The sequence below is a fragment of the Phasianus colchicus genome, chromosome 14 (assembly GCF_987193195.1).
Source record: "Phasianus colchicus chromosome 14, bPhaCol1.hap1.1, whole genome shotgun sequence".
NCBI lineage: Eukaryota > Metazoa > Chordata > Aves > Galliformes > Phasianidae > Phasianus > Phasianus colchicus.
The window spans coordinates 12000540-12014033 of NC_143449.1; the positions used below are offsets into that span (position 1 = coordinate 12000540).

General features: G+C 37.7%; 1 protein-coding gene and 1 long non-coding RNA gene across 11 annotated transcripts in view; one reads left to right on the forward strand and one right to left on the reverse strand.

Moving 5' to 3' along the window:
* DACH2 (dachshund family transcription factor 2) overlaps window positions 1-4721 on the forward strand; it is a 266697-nt gene extending 261976 nt beyond the window's left edge. For 2 of the 5 annotated variants that reach the window (XM_090150273.1, XM_090150274.1), the window contains exon 12: window positions 37-1615. In XM_090150273.1, coding sequence (XP_090006399.1) covers window positions 37-83 — 47 coding nt within the window. In that variant the 3' untranslated portion in view covers window positions 84-1615. Of the gene's footprint in view, window positions 1-36; window positions 1619-3818 lie in introns of those variants that run through there. The other 3 variants (XM_031594302.2, XM_031594303.2, XM_090150275.1) reach the window with 2 other exon arrangements.
* LOC116229669 (uncharacterized) overlaps window positions 1-13494 on the reverse strand; it is a 292007-nt gene that overhangs the window by 10536 nt on the left and 267977 nt on the right. For 5 of the 6 annotated variants that reach the window (XR_016471104.1, XR_016471103.1, XR_016471105.1 and 2 more), the window contains one exon: window positions 8376-8484. This is a non-coding gene — a long non-coding RNA (uncharacterized LOC116229669). Of the gene's footprint in view, window positions 1-8375; window positions 8485-11059; window positions 11133-13494 lie in introns of all 6 variants that reach the window. The other variant, XR_016471100.1, reaches the window with a different exon arrangement.

Genomic DNA, 13494 nt, shown 5'->3' on the forward strand with positions numbered 1-13494 from the left:
TGATAATTATTGCTTTGGATTTGTCCTGTTATACAGATATTAAAACCTTCAAAGAGAAAGACAAATGTTGGTGTTGTTGCTAAAGGAAAGTGCAAGAGATGCATGTACACCCCGGACCAACAACTCAGGGAAGACAGCCTCATCCTGGGGAGAATTACAATTATTAACACAGGCTCTGGCCTACAGTGAGATTGTGAGATCTTTACTCCTGTTATACATTGGGAAGGGGAAAAAAATCCTTTCTAAATGTCTTGCTTATTAAGCCAGTCATGCATTTCACTGTAGGTTGTAAAGCAGTATAACATGCACAGGGGGCTCATAAGCATATTTTAGTGTTAGGGAATATCATTTATACAGTTTTTATATTGTCAATATTACCCCTAGAGGATGAGATTAGGCTTTAAACTACTGTAAATCTACACTTTTGCTCACCTTTGTATAATTTCATTTTTTAATAGAATGAAGCCCACATAAATGAATATTTGATTAAGGGATAAACCTAATAAAAGAATACATTTATTGCACACAGATTTATTCAAATCTTTGCTGTATAGTACCGTAAAATGCTATAAAATGGTATGTAGCTTGCAGTCAGCTACACTGAGGAGATGGTGAATATTCTTTAAGAAGATGAATTTGACAGCATCACGTTGTCATTCATGTAGAAGTGGTAGCACAGATGCTCCTGACACTGTAATTTCTCATAGGTGGTTGCTGCGTGACGTTGTTAACACCATGGAGTTCAGTTTATGGTGCAGCAACAAAAATGCATTTTGACTTCTGGCATGTCATGGAGAGCTTTAAAAAAAGGAAATATCTAACCATGTGTTTTCTGTTTACTAATCAGTAGTATTTCTTGGCTTGAGGTTTGGCATTTGTTTTCTCTCTTACAAAAGTGCTACAGGTATTACAACTGAACTCTCCTTAAGAAATAAAGGGGAAAAAATTAGACTTGTTCCAAACTTTAAATGGTCCATGGGCCAACAGTTATCTTAACAACCACTTCTTAGCATAGTTTGATCAATAATTTGAAAGATAAAATACTTAAAAACGTGAATATGTTATATTAGAAAACATGACGTTTAGTTTTAGGTAACTTTTAAGCTTCAGGTTTACATCACAAGCCAGGTTAATGACAATAGTCCAAATAATTCACTGCTTCTCTTTCTGCAGTCTCCTGCTATGACTTCGGCTCTGTCAGTAAGCAGCCTGTGATGACAGCCGGGGTGAGGCAGGCAGGGCTCCCACAGTTTTGGGCAGCAGGAGGGGTGCCAGGCTGGGCAGCATGAAGGAAGTCACAGCATTGTGGGTTCCTATGGCTTGTTAATGGTCTGATGAGCTCTATCTATTCATGTGTATAATGACCAAAGCCAACACATGGTTTTGCTGACCCAGCCATCCAGCTGAGCATGGTATCAGCTGCTTCACACCTTCCCCTCCCTCTCTGTGTTTGAGAAGAGCCAGCTGAATCAGTGTTACATTTGATCTCCAAATACATCTTATTTGGCAGGGATTAACTATGCAAAGTATTTGCAAAAGATTGGGCAAAGAATCTAAGTATTGTATCTATCTTAAATCCTGTCAGTTTATGTAGTTTCTCAAGTGGCTAAATGAAGAATTTTGTAACAGCTGTGAATTTGCTCCCTTCTATGACAGAGAACTTGTGTTCATGGTTGTAAAAACTGTTCTTTTTTTATTATGAAATTAAAGAAATACTTTAAATTATTTTAAAAATATTTGTAGGGAAGAACAGAGGCTGATTTCATCATAGCCTTCCTTACTTCTCCCACTTTTGATAAATCAGCTCTTGGAATATGCCTAGCTTATCTTTGCACAGACCTTGTCAGCAAGTGGAACAACATAAATGTGCACACATGCACAGTCACCATCACTGTCTGTACAAGTATCAACATCAGATAGAGCTGCTGCAGATGCCTTGTGGCCACTTAGCAAAGCTACATCCCTAATTCCTGCTGACTTCCACTGGTATGACATGAACATGCTAAGCACATCTATAAGAAGTCCCACCCTGTATGAGCGCTTAGGCAGAGGGACCTTTTTGTAGATCTGGTTCCTGAGCTCAGACCCTAAAGAGAGCAGCACTGTGGGTGTCAGCTGCTCAGAGCTCAGTGCTCCGACTGCTTCTGTGCAGAGCACCAGAGCTGTTAAACTACTGACTCACTAAAAGCACACTCCAGCAGAATGTCAGCCTTTGGCTTGGCAATAAGGAGTATTTCTGACTTTTTGGGGGCAGTCACGTTGACCTGCAGGTTTTGCCAGTGGCTATCTTTATTTAGAAGCACAGTGCTAATGTAAGTTACATCACCTATAGCCTGCTGTGGGAAGGAACTTCCTAATAACCAGAAGGAAAAGCAGAAAACAAAAAAAGCACAACAATGTTCAGTCTGTGCATTTCTGCTTACCCCTCTCCCCAGGCTTTAATACTTGCCACAGTAAATCTTAAGACAATAATTTTAATCAGCCAAAGGCCTGAAGCTAATTTTAGTCATTTCTTTGGAGGTTCCCATGCTCCCAAACATTCCTCCAGAGATGTTATGTCCCTGGCTCTTCCGATCTTTATTCTTGTTTACATCCAAAACACATATTAAATCATCTCTGTTTGGAGAGTCTGAGCCTCCTTAAAACCATGAAACATTCAATTACTAATTAGCTGTTTCCTGTTCTTAATGAAGTGAACATGTCGGATTTGGATTAAAATTCAGCTACTGCTCTCCTCTGTTTATGGTTCCAGATGTTTTTGTTTTATCTAGGAGGTTACTTTGACAGCTACTGCTAAATGATAAATCACTCATATTACAGCTGAAATGCATTTTGAAATTGAAATGTGGCAAAGTTTGAGATTGCTCCAAGGATCAGTGTCAGTTAACAGGTCAATACTTGTTCTTTCCTTATGAGTGCTCAGTATTGGCATATGTAAAACAGTAATGGGATAGATGTCAACATTATACAAAATGCTTCTCAATATTATCATTTTGCTATCATCTTCAAGATCAGTACTTGCGAGTTTAGCTGGGTGAATTCATGATTCATTGTATAATGAACAAGAATATGGATTCTTGTTAGATGTAGTCTTAGCTGTAGTTTCTCTAGGCATATTTATTTTTCCTCTGGACTTAGCATTGCTTAATGTGAAAAATCACAGTTGATAGGTAGCATAACTAGGAATAGTCTTACAAAGATGGAAGTAGCTTTCTACTTGTTTCCCTAAATAAAGAAAAATAATTTAAAAAGAGAAGTGGAGGCTTCTGAGTGAAATAACAGTTTTCCAAAAAACAGATATCAATTTACTTCTATTATATTTTTAATGCAGTGCAGTTGTATTCTAACACACTGTTCCCTAGGTTCTATTCATATAATAATGATATGTTGTAAAGCTGATGCCACTACCCTGTGTTAGGAGGTACAGTACAACACCAACTGCTTTCTGAGAAGAGACAGTGTTCAACTAAAAAACCAACGTCACAAAAGACAAAAATGCAGATAAAAATATTTACAGCCTCTTCTAGCAAATGGCAGCTGGGAGCAGCCCAGGAAACAAGTGGCTCAGGAGGTGGGCAGTGGGCTCACTGGTCTGCGTAACACAAACCTCGCTGACTGGGGGCTCTCAAGGCTTTGTCATTGGATGCCTCCATAAAAACATATTCAGTTTGTACTCGGTTTATATCACTTGTAGATCTGATCATTTGTTTTGAGAAAAAAAAAGTCCACAAATTATGAAGGAAATCCACCTACATTTCAAATAATTCTAAAATGCACAACTCTGTAATTGACTTCTTTCCTTTTTTTTTTCCCTACAGAAAACAGAACATACATCAAACCTACCATCATGTACTGAAGGAAACACCTATTGTTGAAAAATGTATAATGATCACTATTTGAAGACTATATAGTTCATGAAAAATGTCCCTTCCAACCTTTGATGCCTTCAGTACTGTGTGAGGAACAGGATTTGTAGCATGAAACTTGAAGGACAATTTCAAGCAATTTACTGTTGCTGCATCGAAAACTGCCGTATTGTCATTAAGAAATATTGAGACTTTTTACAAGCTTACCATACCAAACCAAGCCTGTTGCAACAGATCATTTTTAGGTCCCCGGAGATAGAAAGGAGTTTTAGTATTTTTAAGCACATACAGGAATTATTTCCCCTTCCCACCCCCAAAGAACTCGTTTTGTTTTGTTTTCCTAAGGAGGTAGCTATTACTGTATAGCAATGGCACAATGATTTTAAGCCACAAAGGTCCTCACTGGCTGTACATCATACAAGTCCAGTTTATCACTGAAACTGTTCAACATGGAGCTGTTTCGATTGTGTTTATAAATTAAGCTTTGTTTACTGAAGCAGATACTCGATATATATTACGTTTTAAAAAGAAATGTGTGTACATTTTTTAAAAGAATGATGTAAAAATTGTCCTTTCATTAGATGACCAATTCAGAAGTGTGAGCTAAACCCTAATAGCTGACGTAATATGAGGATTATAATTGATGCTTTTTTATGCTCAGTTCAGCTTGGCTTTTGGTCTTTTAAGATGAAAAAATGAATATGCAGTAGAGTGTTAGATAATGGAAACTTTTAAGTATGGTTTCTCTGTTGTACCATATTAAGTTAAAGTACACATTCTTTGTTAAAAATGTTCTTGCTAAAATACAGTATTAAAATTTTTTTGTTTGACTTTGGAAATCTTTTAAGATTTTTTATTTTTGGACTGTGAATTCCCATCATTATTGTACTAATGCAAAACAATAATTTGCACTATTAAAAATACTTGAAGAAATTACTTAATAAACAGGGTGGGTTGGTATGAAACATTTTCCTAATTATTTTACAATACAGATTCCAAACTTTGCAGGTAACAGGAATATTCCTTTCATAAAATAGGTGACTGAGACAAGAGGAATGAAGTAGTCACCTATTCATTCATGGCTCAAAGGAACAGTACTTACTCACAAACCCAAGTTTATATATGCATGCTTATATTTATGTCCTGTACACCCTGAACTCAACCACTGACACGTAATACAAAGCAAAACAAAGAAAACTAGATAGATCTCTGGGAAATGTACCAAATGTGTATCATTACAAATATACCTACAGTGTTAAAATTTCAGTTTTTCATCACTAGGTTTTCTTCTCAGAGAGTCCCATTTAACAGACTCTTTCTAACTTTGAACGTGTAGTTTCAAGCCACGCTATAGAATACAGCAGAAAAAAATAATTTGATTCTTGATCCCTCAGAGAAACCTTTTAGCTTAACCAGGTCTGAGTTCAAAAAACATGCCCAGCTCCATTTTACAGGTGATCAAAATAATTATCAGAATAGTTCACAGTGTCTTATAATGCACAAACATGGTTTAGTTGTATTGCAAGCTTTCTAATAACTGCATTAATCACACTGTCAGTGATTAAATGACCAAAAATGAATGATATGAAGAGCTCCACAAATGGTGAGTGCTGCAGCACTGAACAAAAGCTTGTGTGAGTAAAATGCTGCAGCACCTGAAACTGAATTCTATGGTTATTTATTAATTTCAGTTTCTATTCCATCAGCATCCTCTGATAGATCATATTTCTCAATCTTTTTAAAAAACAAAACATTCCTTGGACACTGCATCATTTCTGATTGATCGACTGAATGAGTGCTGGAATTGCAGATTTTGAAGACAGATCTTTGACAAGATCCTGCATTTCAGAAAGACTTAATGTAACTAAATATTTCAGCCTTTGAACTGTTCACATTTTTGCATTTTTCTTTGGTCTCTAGAAAGGCACGTATAGCATTTTTTCCCTCAGTGACTGATCTACATTTCTTAGAGCTGCATTGATGCAGGGTTGATGAGCACATCATTGATTTCTAATTTGCCCTTCCCAGAATAGTTTTAAATGTCAAAGTACTGGTAAATGAGATTTAAGGAACTGATAAACTTCAGAGAGTGAATCTTTTGTTAAGTCCTATTAGGTAGCTCCTGATAAATGCTGACAAACCAAGACAATGAGCTTTCTGCTGCAAGCTGAAACTAACAAGCATACCTGTAACTAACACTTAGGAAGGTATTAAGCACCCAAACAAGCAACAACTGTGGCCAGCTGTGACTGATTAGTTCCTAGAAAAGTGAAGATTTCTTTTTTTTTTTTCCTTTCACTTCCTATCACCTCCTGGTAGTAGGACCACTCTGCATAGGACCCATCAGGTCTGAGCACAGCCCCCAGCCCCGTGGCACAGCAGCAGTGGGGCACAAGGTGATCCCAGCTCAATGCAGGCACCATAATGGCCCATGTATATCAGAAATTTTATGAATCTTGTGTAATGCAGCCTGCTATCATCATTAAACCAACAGAATCAATAGTGACCAATCTCAATTTAAAACCTGGATCTATAGTAATACACAGCAAGAACGCTCCCTGTTACAAATGAATGGCAGTGCATTAAAAGCTGAATGCTGGTTTAAGTAATCGCTATCTGCAAGTAAGTGGCCGACTAATATATTTATTTACAGAATATTTCTGGTAACATGACAAAACGTGGGCTAACCCAGATTGTTATGAATTTCCTTTGTGGCCTCAGCTGAGCTCCACCACCACTTGTGTGTGTGTGTGTGTGGTGTGTATGTGTGTGCACGTGTATGTGTGTGCACACGTGAGTCAGAGCGCAGCCCCATTGCCCTGTATGGCTGTGAGCTCTGGCAGCAGTGCTGGCACAGAGCCCTCCTGCCCCTGCCCAGCAGCTGACCACCTGCTGCCTGGCAGCGAGATGGGGAGGGGTCTGCAGTTTTGTTAAGCCTGGCCAGGTGCTGTAGTTGTTTGTTGTGCGTACTACAGGTGTTTAAGCCCTTGTAACATTACTGTTAATAAAAACTTTAACTTTAGTTCTGTCTGCAAGTAAGGGAGTCTTGGACTATCTAAAGTTGGGATGAAAGGGGAGAAAAAAACAGGAAGTATTTTTTAATTTCTGGATTTATAGAGAAATTATGAATTACTGCACTTTGATAATTGTTCCTCAAAGAAATCAATTGAAATGAACCGATTCAGTGTCAGCACAGCACAAATACTGCAGCTCACTCCCTTTCCATTAAACCATCATCCATTTCTGCTTCTGATGGCCAGCTAACACCGGCTTCTTAATAGATCATCCTTTGCATGAAAATTGCAGTGTGGTAATAAAAGGAAAGGGAAAAAAAGTCTTACTGGAGCTCATTTTTTAAAATAAAAAGAATGATTATGCTGAATTCATTTAGAAATACAGTAAGATTTTACTGTATCTTCATTATGTGACTTGACATAATCCAAAATTCTGAACGTGAACACAGAACCATCAAAACCATCCTAAACATATTAGATCTTTTATAGCACATAAGCTTTTTAGAAAGACATTTGATGCTATATCTTTCTTTGAAAATGCATGCATCAGTTGCACAAAAGTGGCACTGAAATGTGCATTCACAAGGTTGTGGATACCTTTTTCCAGCTCTTTGCTTTGGCTGCTGCAACAGAGTTTAGTTATGAGACATGGAAATGCTTCTGCTGTCTTTAAAATACAGTTGCTCATCTTCATGCTTATTAGGGACTCATAGCTCCTGGTATGTTGTCTGTTTATCTGCATGGCTAATTGCAGACCCTACCTCTAAGACAAAGACAGCAGAGCTGGGACAGCCTCAGTGTTTAAGGTCATTATCTAAAAGTGTTTATGTTAAAAACCAACAAGCTCAGTTAAGTAAGGCCATACATATGCTTGCTCTCCCTAATAAAAAAGTAGATGCCCAGTATTTGGGAATGATTGGTGGGGAATCAGAGATGGTGGTGATGGAACAGCCAGAGAGGTGGGAAGTTCATACAGAGCTATTCAAAACTGGCCCATCTCTGATGTAATATTATGGGCTCCAGTCAGCCAACGAGATACACACACTTATTTTTCATAGAAGACTGAAATAAGACAACATATAGACGCTCAGCGATTTTGAATCACTGGGTGAATGCTGGTTTCTTTCTAATAATGGTTGCATTACAGTTCTCTTTTAATGAATATTACAATATAGGATCTTTAATAGCAGGAGTATTAAGAGTGCATTCCAAATATACAGCCTAATGCAAACATTAAGTAGTTTGTCACAGAATCACCACATAGGCACAGCCCTGGGGCTGCAGTCTATGCAGTGCCTGCAGAGTTTTCATTTCTACCAACACAGAAGTGCCAAATACAAAGGGGAAAAACATGGGTACTAAATGAAACTAGATGAACTTTTTTTAAAAAAAGACGAATAAATAGACATGAGGAATAAAATTTAACTGGCTCCAGTGCTAGTAGGATGTGGCATTTAACTTCAATCATGTTTCACTGTCTATGAAGAAGAAATACCTGTTTCATGTTTCCCCTGTCGATTCCTGCCATTAGCTGAAGTCTGTTTATTCCCAGAGCTGTGCTGCCATCAGTTGATGATGCTGGGGCACTTACAGAGATGTTCTGGCTGGAAAAAAAAAAAGCTCCATCATTCTTACAATCATGAAACAATGTTTTTGTTAGTAGATCAGTCCAAAGCAGTACCATTTAAGTTGTTGCATTTTCTCTCTTGATGTCAAATGGGAATAAAAAAGAAAGACAAACTTGCTAAAAGTAGGAAATGAGACCAAAAAAAGCTAGTAACCTGGATAATGAGGAATAAGCTCCTTATTGGACTGGGGTTCTTTTAATAGTTCCATAAAACTGATGAAGACAGAAATGGTAATCAGAGATTTTTTGTGTCAGATCAGTGCTTTGCATTTTATGTGATCATTTACACCTGTGCAAGTATTTGATAGCATTTGACAGCTGATTTATTAGCATTTGACACCCATATTACACATGTTGAAATGACTCTACAACGTGCAAAGCAGTGGAAAAACCAGTGATTCCTTTCATAGCTTTTTCCTGGTAGTATAATACTGAAATTACATTCCAAGGAAAAAATGAATTCCTCGCACCTTGATTGTAATTCTTTATTTCTTCTAATATTTAATATGTTCCGCTCACACTAACTTGGAAAAAAAAAAAAAGGAAAAAGAGAAAAGCAGTTGTATTTAATTCACAGAGCTGATTCACAAATCAGAACCAGGCCATGCTCGTAACACTGCAAGGAGTCACAGAAAAATGAGACGTCTGCTATTGTGATGAGAAGCACTGCAGGACTAAATTCTTGATTTATAACAGCGCTGGTAAGTAAATTACATATTTTTGGTAGTTAATAGCTTTTCAAATAAACAGAATTTTTCACCAACTGAAAGCTGTATTTTCATGGACATTATTTTTGGCTTCTTCTAAGAAAACGTTCAAGAAACTCCTAAGCCTTGGTTTCTCTTCTACCCTCTTTTGAAGACAAGCAGTAACACACTGCTCAGAATCCATATAAGAAAGAAGGCATGGATCAGTTTAATACTTTCCGGAATTTGGTGGACTTCTCAGTTTTTTCATTATCAAATAGTTGCAGCCAGTAAGAGAAAAAAAAAAAACAGTGATGACAGCAGTAGCATGCACATGCATAAAAGGTTATAGGAGATCTAAGTTTACAAGAAGCAAAGTAGGCCTTTCTCCACCCCAGGAAATCCAGCCCAAAAAGAAGCATCGTGATCACAGTCAGACAATGATAGAGTAAATTATGCTGCACAGTTTATCAACTGTGCAATTACTTGCAATGTAATTACCAGTGGTGTGTTGGCAGAATGTGGTAGCTTAATAATAAAACAATAATACAGTTTGCTCTTCTTGTACCGGCCCGATTTCAAAAAGAAAAGCCTCTCAAATTTTACACATCACAGTGGTATTTCCAGCTAAAATAATGAGCTAGCTGGTGCAGCATGAATAAGTAAAGTATTTGTGAAGTTCATGGACTGGTGAAGAGGGAGGACCAATTTGCCAGGCTCTGAATTACTGACAGACTGAATGACCCATGTCTAGTCTTGTCACGTTACTTCACATTGCACATCGTAACATAATCCAGCGGAACATAACCTGGGAAAAAATTACTTCAGCACTAGATTGCAAGATTTTCAAGGTTACGCGTGTTTGATTGTCATGGGGCCCACATTTTCTAGATCAATTATAGTGGCCTTTTGCTGGCACCTATTGATAAGGCGAGGAAAGCAGCCGCTAGTTCACCTCTGCTCAGAATTAAACCCTCCCCCATTTACCACTGTCTGTCTTTTGGTCTACGAAACTTAGAGAATTCAAAGCATCTCATACTCTTTACAGCCACCCCTTTCTGTACTCACTGCTGATTTTAGTTTCAGTTCCTCGCTCCGAGCAGCCTGCCTAGCCAATTTTCATAAATGGAAAGAAACTCAAATATAAATTGAAGGACAATGAAATTACTTATTTTGAAACAAGAAAGAAAAGAAGTCTATTCTCCTTTCTTAGCATGACAGCTGTATCGTGGAGCGGGCAGCAGGGGAAGAAAGAAACAAGCCTGACCATGTATTTATGCATCTGGTATCCAGCGAGCGTAGCAAAGGGGAAAAAAGTCCCATTTGCTTGTGTATCAGAGAAGGACTAGTTCCCAAGGACAGTGGTTTCAATAGAATGCACCTCAGTATGTAAGATTTTACAGCTAAGATGTAGAAACAGAGAAATGACCAGCAGTTACTATTGATGAGATCTAACTGCTTAGGCATTTTGAAAATTAAAGATTGAAAGATAATGTAAGATAACATCAGCCGCTGCAAATGGGCTCTGGCTCTTTTTGGCTTAAGTTTTATTAGGAATTTGAACATGACATCTCTTCCTGATGAACACATTCAGAGCCTATTAATGTCAATGAGAGTTATGCTTACACGGCAGAGAGAGCAGATCTTTTTGTTGTGCATGTCCAGAGTCTGACTCACGGCCTCAATGCCTATGCCTTGCAAATAATGACAAGCTAACAAGGATTTACTTTGTGCAGTGTATTTCTACAAAAGTAATCTTTTAAATAGCATAATGAATTAATATTTACTTAATAGCTTTTACATTATTTATTTCTTAGCTTCTATTTTATAGTCTTTTAGGATAGAAAGATAGAAATATTTACTCACTCCTCATGCACGCAGTTTATTCTAGCCTGAGCTGGAGCCAGCTCTATTCATTGTGCTGCCTTTCAGCTAGATGCTGAAATCAGGAAAAGAAATTAATTGTTGAAAAACTTAGGTATGTGATTAAAAAAATGCATAAAGAAGCACGTATTCGTGTCCCCATTTTACTACAAACCCCTTGCTCCCACTCCTGTCTCCTCTGCCAATGTGTGGGGGTGTGTGAGTATGTAAAAATAAGATTACCTCAAGCTCATTACTGTCCATTGACAGAGTCCTGTTGTAAAAACTTTTGATGAATAGTCAGCATCTAATTCCTGAGTCATAAAAAAACCAACCCAAAGTTACTTGCAATCATTATTCCAAATGGAAAAATTAATTGTAAATAACTGGAAGTCAATTAAGGCTGGGTTCTGCCGGGTAATGCAAATCTTTTATAGTTTTGTTTCAGTTAACTGCCTCATTAATGATTTATAGATGTGTATACAGCTGTGGGAACCATAGCATTATCTAATGCACTCAGAGAATAATTACATATGAAAAGAACTACGCAGCTCAAGGGAAAAACTCAGAAATTACTTACTGCCTGAACTTCAAGCATATTAAGATGCAAAGTATTTAGAAACAGACTGTGATGTTTTATCTTACTTCTGAGGTTTTATATTCCCTTTAAAAAGAGAAAAATAATTCTTCCCCCCAAAATTGTTCAAAATTGTGTAATACTTCAGTATTACACATCACACAAAACATCAAAACTTCTCAAACTGACAATAGAAGCCGTTAATTTATTATTTAAAACCCTAAGTTATAAAACATTCCCATTCCCTTTCGTGCATCTGTTATATAGGAAAAGAAGACATTTCTACAGTTAAACAATTCATGGGCATATGCATTCATCTTCCTAATTTACACAGAGCCAGAAGTGATTTTGGAAATATTCCAGGAGTCGTTTTCCTGGATACACAAATATGTTGGTAGTTGCTCTTTGGTGACACCACTGTTTGAGGTTATCTTGTTTCTTTTTATAAAATATTCTTCTCTCTCCTGAGACTTACAGACCTAGAAGGATGCTACATCCAAATTTGACACAATTTACTGCTTATTTCTTATAAACTCTAACTCAGTGATAAGCTGCTCCTGGGCTCTTGCAAGCAAAGGATCCTTTGCTTTCAAGTCTGCTTTTCTTCTTGCTTAAAGCTGGGGAGGTCAGGATCTTCCTCACCAAAATCAGGCATTTAAAAGCCATCGCTGAAATAGTGCATGCAGTTGTTCCCTATAACACTGCAGATCCTCCACCCAAAGCTTATGGCATTGCTATGAACAAATTTTCTGTTGCATGGCTTTGGAATCAGGATGGAAGAGCAGAGAGCCCTCTCCCTCAGTTCTCTGCCTCCTGAAAGCATCACTCACCTTCAGGATGGAAGGAGATCACCTTCCCCTGCTTTGGGCCATAACATGATTCTATGAAACTCCTGTTGACTTGATCTGTTTCTGGCTCACACTTGGTCTGCTACTGAGAGCAGTAGCTGTTATGTTCCTTCGTATTTCCCAGCCTTCTATCTGGCATGCCTTAGCACCCCTTGGCCCTCACTGAGGCTGGCTTTTCCAGAACGTTCTCCCTGTTATGCTGGCCATCAAGTTTCCTCATGCCTTTCCCCTCTTTTCCCCCTGAGAAGAATAAATAATCTTCCCTTTCAGGAGAGAATGGGGTAGGAGAAGGACAGCAGAAGCTCACTGCAAGGAATCACAGCAGCACTGAGTTACAGACACCACCAGACCACTGCTCCTAGCGTCTGGGCTGGAGGATGGAATGAATGTTCAGTGTAATGCGTAATACTGAAGTACACAATTTTATTGGGAAGGACTATTTTTCTAAAAGGAACATAAAACCTCAAAAATAAGATAAAACATCACTGTCTGTTCCTAAGTACGGAGCACCAAATGGTCGGTATCCTGCTTGCGGAGTAAGATTGCTTGCTCCATAGACAGAGATGCTCAGACAAAAGCAAGGCTTCTCTTTGCAGAAATTCTATGATACCTTTGCATATCTTTCAAGGAATATTTCCACGCATTTATAACTATGCTTATACATTTCTGCAATCACTGGAAAAAATTACTCATTACAGATTTCACAAATTTACAGACTAATTTATGTTGATGAGGTCTTGTGTCTTAACTCCATGCTCAACAACTTACGCATCATTTGTGACCATGTGTGAAATGAAAATGAAGTCAAAAGCATGGGAATAATTAATTTGGAGATTATATTGCCAGAGAATACAATAGAAATAGATGATTGAAATTGTCATTAAATATCTGTAGCTTTGTCTTACATGGTAATGAAACATTACACCAGTCTACAAGAACTAATTAATAGTGGAAAATCAAGTATCACTTTGCATTAAAAAAAGTTTTTTTTTATTCTAAACTTTTGAAGTATC